Consider the following 17485-nt stretch of genomic DNA (forward strand, 5'->3'; position numbering starts at 1 on the left):
AGGTTAAGGGGCAGAAGACCGTAGTTGACAATACGGACAAGCTCGAGGAAGCCAGCACGCCGTATATAAGGCACGTAACGCTCGTCCCACTGGTGCACCCTGGTGTGCATGCGGGGCCTCAAAGTAGGCAAGACCACCTGTGCGTCGGTGTCACTCAAGATGTGTGCTCGATGCAGATTGTCGTACTCTACCTCAAGAATGGGATACAACGGGTGTTGCATGGGAGGAGCTATCCTATTACAAATTGATAAACAAAGTGTTAGAGTATTCAAATTAACAATATTCAAATTAACATTATGTAGCATTGCAAAATTTGAACTACTTGTTATGCGATACGAACATAATATGAAAGCACATGTATATATTCAAAGTAACATTAACAGACATATTAAACAACTTCACTAAAAAAATAAGCATTTGACAAAACTTCATCAAGTCATCCAAATCATCGTATCACGCGCTACTAAATACCGACAATCAATCCCTAAACCCAAAATCCTAACTAATAGTAACCTAAACCCTAACTACATAACCAAAACTACCTAACCTAAACCCAAAATCAATCCCTAAATCCTAACTACCTAACCAAACCTTAACTATCCTAAATCACTGACAAATTCTAAATCACTATCCTAACAAATCCTAAATCACTAACAAATCCTAACAAATTCACTAACCTAACTATCCTAAATCGCTAACCCTAACTAAAATAACAATCATAATAACATAAAATTAAGAAAGCCTATCTTGATATGAGCGGCCGGGCCGACAGCCGTAACGCGCCGGCGTTCGCGGCGCGGCCGGAGTGGGTGGGCGCGTGCGGCGCGGACGGGCAGCCGGCGGGGCTCTACGCGGCGTGCGTGCGGGTGGGCGAACAGACGTGGTGGTTGCCGTGCAGGCATGGCGGCGGCGGGCACTGCGGGCACGGTGGCGGCGGCGCTTCGAGCAGGGGTGACATGCAGAGGCAGGGCGGGCGGCTCGGGGGCAGGGGCGGCTCGCGGGTAATATTTATCTGATCGTGCCGCACCATGCTTCGTGGCGCGTCAGTGCCACGTCAAGATCGGTGGCGTGGCAGACCCCGCCACGTCACCGGTCAGCGGCCCCGGTCTTCGCCACGTCACCTTCCTACCGCACCACTATACATGACGCGACACAGGTATTTCGCCGCGACATGACAATAGGCACAACCAAAAATGTTAGTTTTAAAAAACAAATAGTGTTATATTTAAAATTATTTTTAAAAAAGTGTTAAAATTAAAAAATCATTTTTTATCTAGAGGAGTCGACTCTCAAACCGATTTTTTATATATTGTTTAGCTCTATTTTTGAAATTTTTTTCACAAATATACCCTAAAAGGTAAAATTTCAAAATCTAAACCCTTATCCCGACATCATCGTTGCTATAGCACCGAGGTCAGAGGTCTTACGCTCAACGTACACGGGTTGCTGACTTTCACAGTCGGCGCCCTAGATGCCAACGCTGAGCCTATCGCAATGATCTATGGCGTCGTGGGCGACAACACCAAGGGCCTGGCGCTCGCCGTCGCCTCCAGCGCCTTCATCGGCGCCAGCTTCATCCTCAAGAAGATCGGCCTCCTGCGCGCTGCCAAGTGCCGCGCCCGCGCCGGTACGGCACCTCCCCCGGGTTGCCGCGCCTAGCTTCCACTCGTCTTCTCCACGTGCCTCCGTCCTAGGATCCCATATTCCCATCCCGTCCAGGGCTGCCTCTTTTTTTTTTCTCGAATACGCAAGAGCATTGCGTATCATTTGTATTAAGAAGGAAGAGAGTTTAAATTACAAATGGCCTACGCCGGCCCGACAACAGAAATTTAAAGGGGGGTTACATAGGCGTTAAGAACTATCTGCGGACACGGTTTGTCGCCGCGTTCTAACTTGCTCCTGGCATCGCCAAGCTGTGAAATCCTGAAGCTCCGGCTTTTGCCCAGCGACCCGCTTCTGCTCTGATGGCCGAAAAGAGGTCGATAGGTGCGACAGCTGCCGCTCTGAAGCAGCGCGCATTCCGTTCTTTCCATACTTCCCATGATACTAACGCAAAGAGGGAGTCAATACCGGAACGTTGCACACCATTCCAGTCTGTGCGCAGCCGTCGCCACCAGGACATGATGGATTGAGTTGCCGGCGGGAGCAGTCGACCGAAGGCATGGAGGATGATTGTCCAGACCTCCCTGGTATATGGACATGATGCGACGATATGGTCAATCGTTTCCCGAGCTTGGTCACAGAGATAGCATTGCTCCCTTGCGTCCAGTCCATGGCGCAAACGACGATCCCCAGTCCAGTGTCTGCGTCGGAAGACCAGCCATAGGAAGATCTTTACTCTGAGCGGCGCCCAGGTCTTCCAAATGAGTCTGTGCCCACGGAATTTTATGGCGCCTGTGTGCAACATGTTGTATGCAGACTTGGTCGTGTAAGAGCCACTCGGTGTCCAGCGCCAGATTGTTCTGTCGGGTTGGTCAGAGAGCTGGATGCCCTCCGTGAGTTCCCAGAGCGATAGGTAATCGGCGATCGCTGGAACTGAAACGCCTCCAGCGATGGCGCGTACCCATTGCCGGTCAGTCAATCCCTGTCTAACTGTCTGCTGCCGGCGCGTTCTGGCAGGCACGAACTGAGACAGGGCATGAGCGATATCTTGTGCTGACTGACCATCGATCCAGTTATCATCCCAAAAGAGGGTGGACCTTCCATCGCCGACCACCGTTAGCGTGGATGCTCTGAAGAACCTGTGCACTTTTGTGTCAACCTTGATGGGTAGTTGGCTCCAGGCTCGATCTTGGTCCGTCTTCTGTAGCCACAACCATCTTGTTTGTAGAGCGTAGCCGGCGAGTCTAAGTTCAGAGACTCCCAACCCCCCAGTTGCGACGGTCTGCACACAGCCTCCCAAGCGACCATGCACTTGCCACGGATGGATTCATCTCTTCCTGCCCAAAAAAAATTACGGCAGATTGCGTCAATCTCCTTGCGCGCCCAAGGCGGTAGGCTGTCTGCCGTCATGGCGTAAATTGGTACCGCTCTAAGCACCGATTTAACCCAGACAAGGCGTCCACTTCGCGCCATCAGGGATCCCTGACAGGGCGGCAGTTTACTTGCGACTGATTCAACCATGGATTGCAGGTGAGTCTTGGGAATCTTCTTGGTGCTTAGGGGTAAGCCCAGATACCGGATCGGGAACGGCTGGACCTGGCATCCAAGGATGTCGGTCAGTTCCTGTATGGTCTCCTCCCCACCGTAAATTGGCGTAATTGAGCATTTTGCCAAATTGGTTTTCAATCCGGATGCTTCACCGAAGATGCGGAGTATTTCCTTGACCGCCCTTGCCTCTTGCACTGTTGGCCGAATGAAGAGCATCACATCATCTGCATAGAAACTGCATTGGTATTTGACTGATGCTGGATCCATTTTCCTCAGCACGCCGTCCCTTGCTGCCTTGAGGAACAATCTATGGAGCACATCCAAGGCAATGATGAACAACATAGGTGACAGAGAGTCACCTTGCCGCACTCCCCTCCTGTGTCGGATTGCCGGTCCTTGGTGGCCATTGAGCATGATTTTGGACGACGCTGTGCTGAGTAGGACTGAGATCCACCGACGCCAATTTTGCCCAAAGCCTCTAGCTTGCAATACCTTCAGCAGAAACGGCCACGAGAGCGTGTCAAATGCCTTGGATATGTCTAGCTTGAGCAGCAGCATTGGAACTTTCTTCTTTCTAATCATTGCGGCAGCCGACTGAATGTACTTGAAGTTGTCTTGTATTGTTCTGCTTTGAATGAACGCATTCTGGTTTTTGGCTACCAGGTCATTGAGCCTTGGTGCTAACCGCAGTGCCAGTACCTTAGAGATTAGCTTGGCAAAGCTGTGTATCATAGTGATCGGTCTAAAGTCTGCCGGACAGCTTGCACCAACTTTCTTTGGCAGTAGGACGATTATGGCGTTGTTCAATCTTTCCATGGCCCGGCTGTCAGCATGCGCGAATGTGTGTACAGCGTCCATCACATCTTGCTGGATCAGCGGCCACGCTGTCCTGTAGAAAGTCCCGGTGAATCCGTCCGGGCCGGGCGCTCTGTCAGCAGGGAGTTCTTTGATTGCGTTCCAGACTTCGTCGCTGGTGAATTCTGCTTCTTGCTCGGCGAGGTCAAGTTGTTGGATCCCAAGAGCCTGAAGATTTAGAGTAATGGCCCTTCCCGGCGCCGTCCCGAAGACTCCGGAGAAGTGTGTGTGCAGGGTGCTCTCTATGCGTTCATGCTCAGTGATGACATGATCGTCGACCGTGAGCGCTGGAATGTAATTTCTCCGCTTCCTGCCCCTTGCAATCAGGTGGAAGTAGGCTGAGTTTGCATCCCCCTCGCTTAGCTGCCTGACACGGGACCTTTGCCTTGCCATGGTCCGTTCCAATGAGGAAAGGCCGAGGCATCGCATTTTCATTCTCTTGCGTAGTTCGGCGACGTGCTCAGGCAGCTGTCTAGTTTCTTGTGCTCTGTCTAGCTGGAGTACAAGCTCTCTAGCCATGAGCAGCTGTTCCCTGATCCCTCCAATTTTGGTGGCCGACCATCTTTGCAACTCGCGCACCAACTTTCGTAACATAATGTCGAGCCGCGTAATGGGGCACGGATGTGCTGGCCGCGTCCATGCTGCGGATACCGTGTCCAGGTAGTCATCGAATTTTGGCCAGAAGATTTCGAAGTGGAAACGTGCCTTTGACATAGCTCCCAGGCTGGTGTGCAGCAGGAGCGGACAGTGGTCCGAGGCATCGGAGCCGAGGCCGCGCAGGTGCGAACCTGGGAACAACTCATCCCAGTCTACGGATACCAGGACTCGGTCGAGGCGGATGAGCGTCGGTGAGTCGCGCTCGTTGCTCCACGTGAAGCATCTCCCATGAAGGTGGAGGTCCTGCAATTGGAGCTCTGCCACTGTCCTTCTGAACCTCCTTAAGTTGGCCCTGTCAATACGTTGGTTGTTCTTGTCCGCCTCATTCAGAATCAGATTGAAGTCACCGGTCACCGCCCAAGGCCCATGACAGGCGTCCCGGATTGCTTCCAACTCCTCCAGGAAAATGCCCTTTTCTGAATCCGCTTGAGGCCCATATACTGCTGTGAGCCACCAACCTGACTCGTCGTTCCCCTGCAGTTGCTGCCTTACCCGCACAGTGACGGAGTAGCAACCTACAAGCACATCGCTGAGGGACACATCTGGTTGTCTCCCCGCTATCAGTATACCGCCACGAGTGGAAGAGGCAGGTAGATACGCAAAATCCCTGAAGCCTCTTGAGTCGTCTGATCTGATATGCTCCTGCCCCCGGCTCCGTGGAGGTCGTTCATTCTGAATCTGAGCCCGCATTCGCTCACCTGATCCGAGCGAACAAGTCCAGCCGCACCGCCCGCTTTCGTCAATTCGCCGCCCTGGTTCCAGGTAGACAGGCACTGGCGGTTGGATTGGATCCGGACGACGCATCGCGGCCTGCAAACTGCCGTGCCGTGCCGGTGCGTGATTGGACGCCATGTCTGCCGCGATTGGACCTGGCTGATGTCTGTGATTCTAGATCTTGACAATCGTGCACCCTCGCTAGTCAAAGTCAGAAACCTGTGCGCGTCATGAGCGGTTCGGTCCTCATCGTCTTGTCGCTGTCTTCTAGATACATGTGATCCAAGCTCGGGGGCTGCTTTGGTTTCCAAGATGGGGCCAATTTGGCTGCTCTGTTATTTTCATCTAGTATTGTTGTGTTCAACTTCATCAATTATGTCTTCTTTTTTTCGGCAAACCTGTTATAAGGTCTAGCAGACATTCCATAAAAACAAGCTCTATTCATGCGTCATGCCCAATAGTCCTCTGATTTAAGCTTATCAGGCCCATTTCTGTTTTGCATTACAGGTGGTGGAGGATACACTTACCTCTCCGAGCCACTGTGGTGGGCCGGAATGACCACAAGTATGCCACAATGCTCCACTTAAGATTTACTCTCAATTTAAACTTTGGCATCCCCAACTGAATTTGCCTAGTGTTGATCTTCACAGGTGCTGCTTGGGGAGGTCGCAAACTAATAGACATCGAAAACGGAACATGCAAATCGAGCTGTAAATCTTAATAGTGCAAGCAATCTGGCAGTTTTGGGTGAGGAGATTTCATCTGCCATTTTCGGGCTGTACATAGGAGCTTGTAAATTTGTGATTGTTTTTGTACAAGGACAGGATAGAACTTCACCATTGTTTAAAGCAAGAAGAATTATTGCCTGCATGTTGTAGTTTGTGTAAATGTTTCTTCTTTAACTAAAGCTGTGAAGCGCCCTATTCGCTTGGCTTATAAGCCATACTTTTTCAGCCAACGAACGGTATTTTTCTTTCAAATCAGTCAACAGTACTTTCAGCAATGGCTTATCAGCCAAGCGAACAGGGCAAAGATTGATGCATCCAGCTGTGTTCTGCATTCTCGAATGATTTTGGTGTTGAACTAAAGATCAAAATAATGCACTTGATTTGCTTTTCACCATCAGCTTGGGGATATAAGCTTACCTAGTACTATATGCCTTTAGGGTATGTTTGGCGATTTCTAGAAACATTATTTTTAGGTAAAAATCTATCCTTACTCTCATCTTGTAATGTGAAATTTATCTTTAGCTAGACGAGCTGAAATTTGCTGGCCCGTCTCTGAATTTGGACTTTTGCCAAACTGGTGCCAGAATGTCCCTGGCAAATTTATCAAAATACCCACCTACGGTAGTTTGTAAGGTACATCACTACATCATTAGGGCGAGGGAAGCTGCCTTAGGCTCTTTGCCTGCTAGTTGTGGTGATTCAGCGCCATGAACTTGCACTGCTCGCTCATGGCCTGGAGCTGCGCCTCCTTCTTGTCAAGCATTGCGTGTAGCCTCACATTCTCCTCCATCACCTTTTGGACTTGAACTTCTTTCTGAGCTTGCTCACTCTCAAGCTTCATCACCTTTTGGACTTGTGCTTCTTTCTGAGCTTTCTCACTCTCAAGCTCCTCCATCACCTTTTGGACTTCAGCTTCTTTCTCAGCTCTCTCACCGTCAAGCTGGTTAATCGCGGCACCTAGCCTGTTTATCACAAAGACAAGGAAGTCAATGTGAGATAGATTGAGTACAGTTAAAGAGTTAAATTTGGATGCTATGTAGCAAAATATAAACATAGTTGCCTGACAACCGCTAAAGAATGGACTTGACTTGGTAAAGTAAAGACTAACAGTTTGAAAGACTAGCCAAAGTACCGATGCATGCTCTCTATAAATGTGTTCATGCACATGCAGCAAGACCATGGACCTTTCTGGATCAAAGAAAATGTGTTTACCCATCCGTTGCCAATTAATACGTTCTTCAAGTTCTACAGGGGGTACATATGGTTTCCGTGCAAATGAACACATCTCAGTACCCAACAAAGATACACAAAGCAGCGAGATAGTTGCGAAAGTACCTTTGGAAATCTCCCATGATCCTGCTGAAACTGTCACGCGTGATCCTGCTGAGACTGTCACCTTCCATTGCTGCAGGACGGGCAGAAGCTATGGTACTCATCCCCAGGAAAGATATTGAGTGAGAAGTTGATCCATGGACGGCATTCGCATCTTGGCATTTCGCACCGCAGGGATGCAGACATGCAGTGCGAATTTACGAAATCGATTATCGACCCCAAATGCACCCTAATTAAACCATAACAGCGAACGGACTCGAAAATCGCGCGGAATAGAGAAACAAATAAGCCGCGCGCGATCCTCCCCGGTCGCAGATCAGAATCAGACCAACCCGATTGGACGATTATTGTGTATATATACGCACCTGCGTTCGCAGCCTGCAGAGGAGGAGGAGCGGCGGCCTCGCGCTGCCGCCTCGTGGCCATGTCGAACACGAACTAACCGCCGGCCGGCCGCCTGGAGTTGTTCCTCCCTGCCTGCTGGCTGCTCCCGTGAGAGCACCGCGACTGACTTGGGGTGCTGGAGGAGGAGGACCCGTGCCCGGATCTACGGCACCGAGCTCAGCGTCAGCATCTACGCCGTCGAGCTTGGCACTAGGATGTACAACGTCGAGCTACCTACCAAGTCAACGTCACGTCCGTGTCGAGCCTAAAATCTTGGCGCCAACAACGATGGCGCCGAGACATGCGATGGCGCCGAGCTAACGGTCTAAATTTTGAAATTATATCTCCAGAGACGTATTTATGAAAAAAAAATTCTTCAAAAAAGACTAAAAAATAAAAAATTCGGACTCCCAAATATAAGTCGATTCTTCTCTCTCCTCGCGATGCACCGAACCATTACGAAACCCAAATCTAAAAGGCTCTCCAACACAATATTTATAGTCTTCAACAGATTACCTATATGGAAGACCTATTTTAGGTGCCAGGAGAGTCATAACCCAAATCTGAGTATCCTCTCTTCTGAAGACCCATTTGCAGAAAGGGTTATATTTTTGTCTTGTTGTTGGACACTACTAGAAATGTGTTCATCAATGACGATTCAGTCGTGATGCTTACAAATTTCATCACAGAACAAGCGCTTTCTATGACGAAATTTCCAGCTTCGTCATAAGTAACAAGTGACGGAGCTTTAGCACGAAGAATAATGACGAAAACAAAAGAATCATCATAAAACAACAAAACTAAATCATCATAGATCGTTTGGCTCGTGTACCACCTCGAGGACATGGCGCCGTGGTCCCACCAGCAGGTCCCACCTCGAGGACGTGGCGATGTGGTCCCACCATTGGGTCCCAACCTCGAAGACATGGCGATGCGGTCCCACTAGCGGGTCTCAGCCTGAGGACGTGGCGGTAAACAAGTGGGGCAGCGTGGCCCACACAGTCCAGGTGGACCTGCATCCTTCCGCATCCCTTTTTTTGCCAAAAAATAGGCACGCAGGGAGATTCGAACCCGCGACCTGCTGCAAGACATGTTGGTGCATTACCACTGGAGCACTCGCCGTTTTGTGATAAAGGCATGCATGTTTTTCTATTTGTAAACGTATAACATGATAATTGATGATTTTTTTCCTAAAATTTTCTAAAATCATTCTTTATCAATTTATTTTGTTGGTTTCGTCAATATATACATATGAAAAATTTGAGCAATTTAAATTTTGAATTTAAAAAAATGCAACTTCAGACAGGATTTTGGTTCCCCAAATGATTTCAGCTGAAAAAGTGATAAATACCAAAGTTGAATAACTCATCAAGATCTACAACTTTTGTATTGGTCATTTCTTCATATGACAAAGTGGTAACGACACATCTCTCATAAAGTTTTATAAACTATATCAGACATGTGTAAGATTAGTGAACAATGTGTGCTAAGAATTTATCAAATGAAGAAATGACCAAAATAAAAGTTGTAGATATTCATGAGTTGAACAACTTTGGTATTCATCGCTTTTTATGTTGAAATCAATTTGGTCTCAAATTTTGGTTCGAACTTGTCGTTTTTCAAAATTTTAAATTTGAAAGGTTCAAATTTTGTCAAATGACAATATGACTAAAATAAAAGTTGTAGATATTAATGAGTTGAACAACTTTGGTATTCATCACTTTTTATGTTGAAATCATTTTGGGTCTCAAATTTTGGTTCGAACTTGTTGTTTTTCAAAAATTACAATTTGAAAGGTTCAAATTTTGTCAAATAACAAGATGACCAAAATAAAAGTTGTAGATATTAATGAGTTGAACAACTTTGGTATTTATCATTTTTTATGTTGAAATCATTTTGGGTCTCAAATTTTGGTTCGAACTTATTATTTTTTAAAATTTTAAATTTGAAAGGTTCAAATTTTGTCAAATGACAAAATGACCAAAATAAAAGTTGTAGATCTTGATGATTTGAACAACTTTTGTATTCATCACTTTTGCATATGAAATCATTTAGGGTTTAAAAATTTGGTTTGAACTTGTCAAATTTCAAATTTCAAATTTTAAAATATGTAAAACATTGTCACATCCAAGTTTGATCAAACCTAAATGCTGAAGCATGATTTTAGAAATTTTTAGGAAAAAAACCATCACATTTGGAGTTAGTATGAGGGAGAACAACTAATTACAAAGTTTACCCACAGATTAAAAAGAGAAATTACACTGTTCTAGATGATCCTTATATGATCGTAGTAAACAGTGTTATTTTTTTTTAATTTGTGGGTCAACTTTGTAACTAGTTTTTCTTTCTCATACTAACTCTAACTCTGATAATTTTTTTTCTAAAATTTTATAAAATCATTCTCTATCAATTTATTTTGTTGGTTTTGTCAATATATACATATGAAAAGTTTGAGCAATTTAAAATTTGAATTTTAAAAAAATGCAACTTCAGACAAGATTTTGGTACCCCAAATGATTTCAGCTGAAAAAGTGATAAATACCAAAGTTGAATAACTCATCAAGATCTACAACTTTTGTATTGGTCATTTCTTCATATGACAAAGTAGTAACGACATTGTTCACAAATATGACACATCTCTCATAAGGTTTTATAAACTATATGAGACATGTGTAAGATTAGTGAACAATGTGTGCTAAGAATTTGCCAAATGAAGAAATGACCAAAATAAAAGTTGTAGATATTCATGAGTTGAACAACTTTGGTATTCATCACTTTTTATGTTGAAATCAATTTGGGTCTCAAATTTTGGTTCGAACTTGTCGTTTTTCAAAATTTCAAATTTGAAAGGTTCAAATTTTGTCAAATGACAAATTGACTAAAATAAAAGTTGTAGATATTAATGAGTTGAACAACTTTGGTATTCATCACTGTTTATGTTGATATCAATTTGGGTCTTAAATTTTGGTTCGAACTTGTCATTTTTTAAAATTTTAAATTTGAAAGGTTCAAATTTTGTCAAATAACAAGATGACCAAAATAAAAGTTGTAGATCTTGACGAGTTGAACAACTTTTGTATTTATCACTTTTACATCTGAAATCATTTAGGGTTTAAAATTTTGGTTTGAACTTGTCAAATTTCAAATTTCAAATTTTAAAATATGTAAAACATTGTCACATCTAAGTTTGATCAAACTTAAATGCTGAAGCATGATTTTAGAAATTTTTAGGAAAAAAAACCATCACATAAGTTTTTTACGAATTTTTCATTTGAATTCATTTAATAACCGAAAATTAAAGATGAAAGTTCTAAAAAATTCAAAATAAAAACACCAGATATATTAATAGGCCTAAACCCTAAAATCGGCCCATTACTGTACTTGGCCCATAATTTACTGACCATGATTCATGATCAAACAGCTACCATGCGCAAGAAAGTATAAAATAGTTTCACTCGAACCCTAACCCTCATCCTTTCACTCATTCTGTTTCCTTACTAACCACATCCGACCGCCGATATTCTTTGGATCTCCCACCCCAGAGCGTCTCCGCCCCCCTTCCCCGCCGCAAGGCGTCGCATGCGTCTCCGCTCCCCTTCCCCGCAAGCCGCAACCCCTCCCTGAAATCACGCACGAGTGGGGGAAAAATTTTCCGTAGCAGCGACGACGACCTCACTCATAGCTACGGCGGCGGCGCTCCCACTCGCAGCGACGGCGACCGCAGGCAAGGAGTGCTCGAGCTGCGGCCCTTCGTAGATACGTAGTAGTACGTAGCAGTAGCCTTCAATGCCATCACTCAAATCCAAATGTGTTTCTCTCGATTGTGTATCAATAGTCATGGATTTAGTTCTTGCTTGTGGTGTGAACTTGTGTGCTGGTAGTAGTAGTAGTACCTGTTCATTTTTTTGCTGTTTTTTTTGTGGGATTTAAGTGAATCTACTTTTTCTTGGTTTGCCTCTACTGTGTAGCGTAGTGAATCTGCTCATCCCAGGAAGCAGCAGCCAGCGACAATCAGCACTTCAGCAGCGGCCATGTCTCAGCCAGAGAACCGAACAGACATGTTTTTGTGTCCTCTTCTCTACAGATTCAGATGCTCCTACTGCTAGCTGTCCTCACACGGCTAGGGTTTCCGTCCGCCGCCCCGCCTGATCCGCTCGCGAAGCCAGAGACGATGCCCGATGGGACGGTCAACCTGACGATCTAACACTGCACCATCGGCGGGTGGAGGGCATCACCCTCTACAGCCGCCGTCGGCGGCGGCCCTGCCCCCGTTCTCAGCATCCTTGTGCGGGCCCTGCCACTTCATCGAGCCGGCCTTCAAGGAGCTGGCCTCCCACGTCACCGACGCCATCTTCGTCAAGATCGGCGTCGATGAACTCGCGGTACGCCACGCCCCTGCGGCCCTAATGCCATCCTCTTGTCTTCTTTTTTCGTGTTGCTGGGAGGGGAATCGGCAGCTGTCGCCGGATTGGGTCTTGTATTGTGGTATTCGGAATACACTGTGATTTAGTCTGGGTATGATCCTGTCTATAGTAAGTAGCAGTCAAACAACAGTTTGGAGACTGGAAGAGTGGGAAATTCGATATGATAATTCTTCATATGTTCGGGAAACTCCTCGAGCTCAGTTCAGTTCTATTAGGCTGGGAATCCGGATGCATCCTGGTGGTGTCTAATTGTAGCGAACTTGATATTGAGGGTAGTAACGAGCTGGCCGTGTACTAGCAGAATTAGACACATAGTGCATATGCTTTTGTCCTCTCTTGCCTGAAAGAGAGGATATAGGCCATCTGAATCTGATGCAATATATTTGATTATCTAACTGACCAAATTATGAGTTTTAGACTTTAGTTCTAAAACAGGCCCCTGAAATGTTTCAGCATGTCCATAGCACAGATAAATTGCATCTGTGTCCATGTGAATGTGATAGATTTTTTTTCTGTGGAAGTGTTAATGCTAATTGTGCTAACGAATCTATTGGTTTGAAGAATGTATCATGGCACTATTCTTGGATGGATCAGTTGTATGCATCTGAATTAACAAGTTGAAGGGAGATACAACAAATGTTTTACTGTTTGATTTATGAAGTAATGAATCTATTGGTTTGACCGAATTATAAAGTAAGCAGTTTTTTTTGAAAGACCCGAAGTAAGCAGCTATCGATTGCAGCAGTACTACTGCTGCTGCTGTATAATACCAGTCAGTAAACCGTTTATAATAATAACCAAGCTCACTTCAAACATGACACAGAGTGCTTGGAAGCTGTCGATCAGGATCGAGAGGGACCAAATGGATCCTTCAGGAAGGAAGGATGACATCCAGATCAACCCATGGACATTGATCAACATGAACCAGGAGGTCGGGGGCGGCCTGGACCTCCGCCTCAGCCGTTGAGGAGGAAGTAATGGAGGAGGAGCCGGATCTGCGTTCGGCGATGGGAACGGTGTCAGATCCACTGATGCCGAGGGCTCGTCATACAGGTTTGTGCTTATTCGCGTCATTTAGATCTCACCCCATGTATTGTCTTCTAGTTGGGTAGTATTGTACTATTGTTATATCATTATTAGGTATGCATAGGGAAACACCGTTCTTCTTATATCTGCTTAAATTCTGTATTTTGACAGGTCTTGTGACAAACAATAATAAGATTATGACAATGTATATTTATGTGTTAAACAAATATATCTTGAGCACAGCGATAGACTTGGAGACTAATAAATTAAATCGTCAAACAATTTTTTTTCTTTGCTTTGATGGATTGCAGATTTGAGGGGCAAGTGATATAGGTGCACAGGGCACTGGCTGACTGTCATGAAACCATTTGGCAAGCTCAGGTATTGATTCATGATTGATATTGCCGTGCTATACTAGATGTCACTCATTCTTTTATGTGTTATCATATTGTACGTCACGCCGGCTGCCACTCCTCGCCCTTCGACGGGACGGTTAATATTTTTCTCATTTCTCTGATCACGTTTGTCTCTGTTCCTTCTCTGCCAGGTGCTGCACTCGTTGAGCGTGGAGCTCTCGCAGTACCTGCCGCTCCTGCTCAAGCTCGTCGTGGTGGTGTACGCCGTGCTGTGCCTGGGCGAGCTCCTGCATAGATGGTCATCGGGCGGCCGCTGCTCGCTCTCCCTGGTGCGCCTGAGCAGCCAGCAGCAACGCTGCAGTGCAGTGCAGTATTGGGTGCCAACAGGAGGCTGATGCTGCAAACGCAGAGCTCTTCTTCTGCTGCTGCCTCACGCCCTCACCAAGCAAAGCACTGCCATTTTCAGGCTCCACGAAGCAGGTGCCAGGTTCGATTTGCTTTTTTGTTTGCTCAGTCTATGCTTGTTGATGTCGCTGCTCAACCAGAAGGTGCTGGAGATGATTCTTTGTAGCACATTTCCATGCATGATGATAACCTCAGTTGCCATTTGGTGTTGCTCAATTGAATAAAAAACACATAATTGGAGAGAACTTCATATCATTATTAACACATTAGCCGTGCATAAAACGTACAAGTGTTATGCTTTTTTGTTAGCTGAGTTATTATGTTTTTTTAGTATGTGCTCATCTGAATTTCATCTCACTTTTAACAGAGTTATTATGCTTATTATTTTGTTGTCTGAGTTATTATGCTCTTTGTTGGTTGATTTGTGTTTATAGATGGCACCGTAGCGTTAGCACGGGCACTATACTAGTAAGTAATAGATGATTCAGTTTGTTGTTCTATAATACTTAGTGATTTTAAATTTGGTTGAGTAACAGCTATGTCCACATCTAATAGGATTCACATTTTCCTTTATCTGAAGCAGGAATAGGTGGAAGCATAGATTCTTGCTCAACAGGCCTCACTTGAAGTAAACCAAGCAGCAAATGTTTGTATGTTTGAACTTGTGTGATGAAACCTGGAACTAGTGTGATGTTTGAGCCTATAAGCAATTGTGTCTTCTATCTTTTGCTCTGGAATGTATGTGGATGATGGCTTGGCTGATATGTATGAGCTGTGATGAGATTGCTGGAAACATCTATGTGACATTCGTCATTTAATTAATACATATTGCTAGACATACTTGCTAAATAATAATCCTATATTGTTGACTTCTACTTGTATTCAGTTACCTGACAACAAATAAATGACTCATGATTGCAAATCACTTTGGCATCAGTTTCTGTCAATGCAGCGTAGGTTTTTATTTTTTAAAATACATCTTGTGTGATATTTCCTCCTCAAATTAATGCAATAAGTATCAACTAATGATGGGTCATTGCTGTTTCAGTCAAATATGGAAGCTTTGAGGACAGAACCTGTTGCTGAAGGTGAGACAACAGTGTCCAGTGTGCAGGTTGTGTCCCAGGTGCTCTCCCAGAACAGCTCAAACCTTTTCCTGAAGAGTGTTGGCATCAAACCAGTGCCATCCTCCAAATCATCATCATCAAATGAAAGCGAGCTTCGGGAGCAACTAGCAGCTGAAGCTACGGCTGCTGTACAAGGTGAAATCGATGAACTCAGGAAGAGAAGTGAAGAAGCTGAGGAAAAGTTGGCGAGGACACAAAAGGAGATGGAGGAGTACAAGAAGCTGACAGAGATAAACAACAAGGCAATGGAGGAGAACAATGCGCTGCTCAAGCGTATCTTGGCCATCAACAATGCTTCTTCGACATGAGCGCTGCTCGTAGCTGCTGGTTCATTAAGCAAGGGGTCTGCTGGTGATTTTGTTTATGTAGTAACTTATGTTGCTGGTGGTTGGCAACTTTTTATTATTTCCTGTGATGTTAATGTGAACTGAGATAAAACTAGTAGTTCAAATGTGATGTCTAGTGAGTTATGTGAACCGAGTTTAGAATTGTTGATTAAGTTGTTGGTCATTGGAATACTGGATCTGTTAATTTATGGAAGCTTTTGGTCATTCCAGTATTATTTACATTCTGTAATGAAATCAGCATGTGCACTTGTGATGAATTATCTGATCTTTCTGTGACGATTTGGTAATTGATTTTGTGACGAATTTCTATTTACTTCAGTGACGAAAATGAGAACCTATCACAGCAAGCCTTGTGGCCCAATAAAAAGTGGACACGTGGACCATTCACATCACTGGCCACGTCAGCTGCCACGTGGTCGGACACGTCATCTGCAATGTGGACGCGCCACGTGGACAAGACACGTCAGCTGCCAGCGTGGCAGACGTCGTCTGGCCGCCTAACAGACGGCAAGTCATGACGAAAAAAGGGCTATATCAATGACGAAAATATATCGTCATAGAAAAAATACACTTCTATGACGACGACCATTTCGTCATAGAACAAATGCACATCTATGACGAAAATAGACGTTTCGTCACGGTAGGTAAAATATGACGCGCATTCAATGACGAATACCATATCGTCACAAATTCATCATAAAATAATATATGTGACGATTTTGGAGTCTTCAGTGACGAAAGAAGAGCATCATTGATGTACACATCCCTAGTAGTGGGAGAAGACAAAAAATAGATATTAAACTCTTTGCCTGTAGCACTACCTAAAGTACGAATGAGTCTTGTATTTTGGGTCGCGGTTGTTGGAGACAGTCTAACGAGTCGCTTTGGCCCTTCCCCGACGACGAGTTGGCAATTGGAGAAGCCCTTAGAGCAACTTCAGCATGGGCACCAAGATCAGTGCTCCCAAATCAAATCTGGGTGCTTTCCCCTTATTTTTATTGGCTCAGTTTTCTGCTTGTACTTCAACCGCAGAACCAAATCTATTTCACTAGACAATGACGAATGGGACCGCTTGTCATTCTCTCTTCTCTCCTTCCTTTTTCTTCTTCCTCTGTACAGGGATCGGTGGATCTGGCCTACGCTTGCCCCCCTTGCGTCGGGGCTACGGGGCCGACGTGCCCACATGGCAGAGGGCTAGGGAAGGGCCGCTAGAGGGAGAGGAAGGACCACCGGAGGGAGAGAGGGGAAGGGCCACTGGAGGGCGCGGTAGAGGGAGGGAAAGGAGCCGGTGGCACTGCTGGAGGGAGCCGGAGGGGAGAGAGGGAGCCATGGGATCCATGCCGGAGGGAGCCAGAGGGGAAGGAGGGAGCCACATGGGGAATCGTGCGACTGTCGCGAGGTCTGCCACCGGGAGCCCGCCCTGGAGTGTGGGCAACGCGAGCCTCATGGGTGAAGCCTGCCCCGTACCTCCTGCTTCGTGCTTGCGTGCATCGGAAAGGAGGAAGGAGCCGCTGCGTCCGTCGTAGGCCATGTCGGAGGGGAGGAAGGAGCACGCAGGCAAGATGGGGGGCGGGGTGAGGGTGTCAGTCTCTAGGAATGAGTCTTGGGGGTGCATTTGGGTGCCCACCTAAATTTCGAGGCCCTAGTAGAGGCCCTACTAGAGTTGCTCTTAGAATTCTCACATAGTAAATTATAAGTCGTTCTGACTTTTCTAGATATATAGTAAAAATTATATATCTAAATATAGATATGTCTAGATGCATAGCAAAAGCTACGTAATTAGAAAAAGCTAAAACGACTTATAATTTGAAATGGAGGACAGTATAAGACTTCTGTTTCGTTTTGTGATATCTCCTCGACTCCTTTTCCCGGTGTCTGTTTCTGGCCTCAGGCTGTGCTGAGTCATGGCGTGCCCCTTGTCAATTTGTTGATCTCTCCTTCATGACCGTTCTCTTCTTTGTCTCAAACTATAAGCAAACT

The 17485-nt window shown here is 45.5% G+C and overlaps 3 protein-coding genes across 5 annotated transcripts; 2 read left to right on the forward strand and 1 right to left on the reverse strand.

Moving 5' to 3' along the window:
- The first annotated feature begins 1494 nt into the window (after positions 1-1494).
- Positions 1495-6144, forward strand: LOC136496231 (probable magnesium transporter NIPA6). Its single transcript, XM_066491906.1, has 3 exons — positions 1495-1627; positions 5884-5940; positions 6027-6144. The coding sequence occupies exons 1-3, from the start codon at positions 1495-1497 to the stop codon at positions 6095-6097; spliced, it is 261 nt and encodes an 86-aa protein (XP_066348003.1). The 3' UTR covers positions 6098-6144.
- Positions 6145-6653: 509 nt separating this feature from the next.
- LOC136498621 (uncharacterized) lies at positions 6654-16984 on the reverse strand. Of its 3 annotated transcripts, none has more exons than XM_066494511.1 (4): positions 16973-16984; positions 7802-7983; positions 7440-7509; positions 6654-7066 (listed from the first exon to the last, which is right to left on the reverse strand). In XM_066494511.1, the coding sequence occupies exons 2-4, from the start codon at positions 7860-7862 to the stop codon at positions 6790-6792; spliced, it is 408 nt and encodes a 135-aa protein (XP_066350608.1). In that variant the 5' UTR covers positions 7863-7983; positions 16973-16984; the 3' UTR covers positions 6654-6789. The 3 variants fall into 3 exon arrangements, with proteins under 3 accessions (XP_066350608.1, XP_066350606.1, XP_066350607.1); XM_066494509.1 differs by having other exon boundaries at positions 7440-7527; XM_066494510.1 differs by lacking the exon at positions 16973-16984 and having other exon boundaries at positions 7440-7527; positions 7802-7991.
- LOC136497533 (uncharacterized) lies at positions 14661-15717 on the forward strand. Its single transcript, XM_066493369.1, has 2 exons — positions 14661-14681; positions 15080-15717. Exons 1-2 carry the CDS (start codon positions 14676-14678, stop codon positions 15464-15466), a joined length of 393 nt encoding a protein of 130 aa, XP_066349466.1. The 5' UTR covers positions 14661-14675; the 3' UTR covers positions 15467-15717.
- Positions 16985-17485: the final 501 nt, after the last annotated feature.

The sequence above is a fragment of the Miscanthus floridulus genome, chromosome 12 (genome assembly GCF_019320115.1).
Source record: "Miscanthus floridulus cultivar M001 chromosome 12, ASM1932011v1, whole genome shotgun sequence".
NCBI lineage: Eukaryota > Viridiplantae > Streptophyta > Magnoliopsida > Poales > Poaceae > Miscanthus > Miscanthus floridulus.

Coding starts and splice junctions, on each gene's coding strand:
- LOC136496231 (XM_066491906.1), top strand. CDS start 1,495: ATGATCTATGGCGTCGTGGGCGACAACACCAAGGGCCTGGCGCTCGCC. Junction 1,628..5,883: donor CAAGTGCCGCGCCCGCGCCG/GTACGGCACCTC, acceptor TTTGCATTACAG/GTGGTGGAGGATACACTTAC. Junction 5,941..6,026: donor GTGGGCCGGAATGACCACAA/GTATGCCACAAT, acceptor TGATCTTCACAG/GTGCTGCTTGGGGAGGTCGC.
- LOC136498621 (XM_066494509.1), bottom strand. CDS start 7,862: ATGGCCACGAGGCGGCAGCGCGAGGCCGCCGCTCCTCCTCCTCTGCAG. Junction 7,528..7,801: donor TCTGCAGGCTGCGAACGCAG/GTGCGTATATAT, acceptor TGAGTACCATAG/CTTCTGCCCGTCCTGCAGCA. Junction 7,067..7,439: donor ATCATGGGAGATTTCCAAAG/GTACTTTCGCAA, acceptor TGTGATAAACAG/GCTAGGTGCCGCGATTAACC.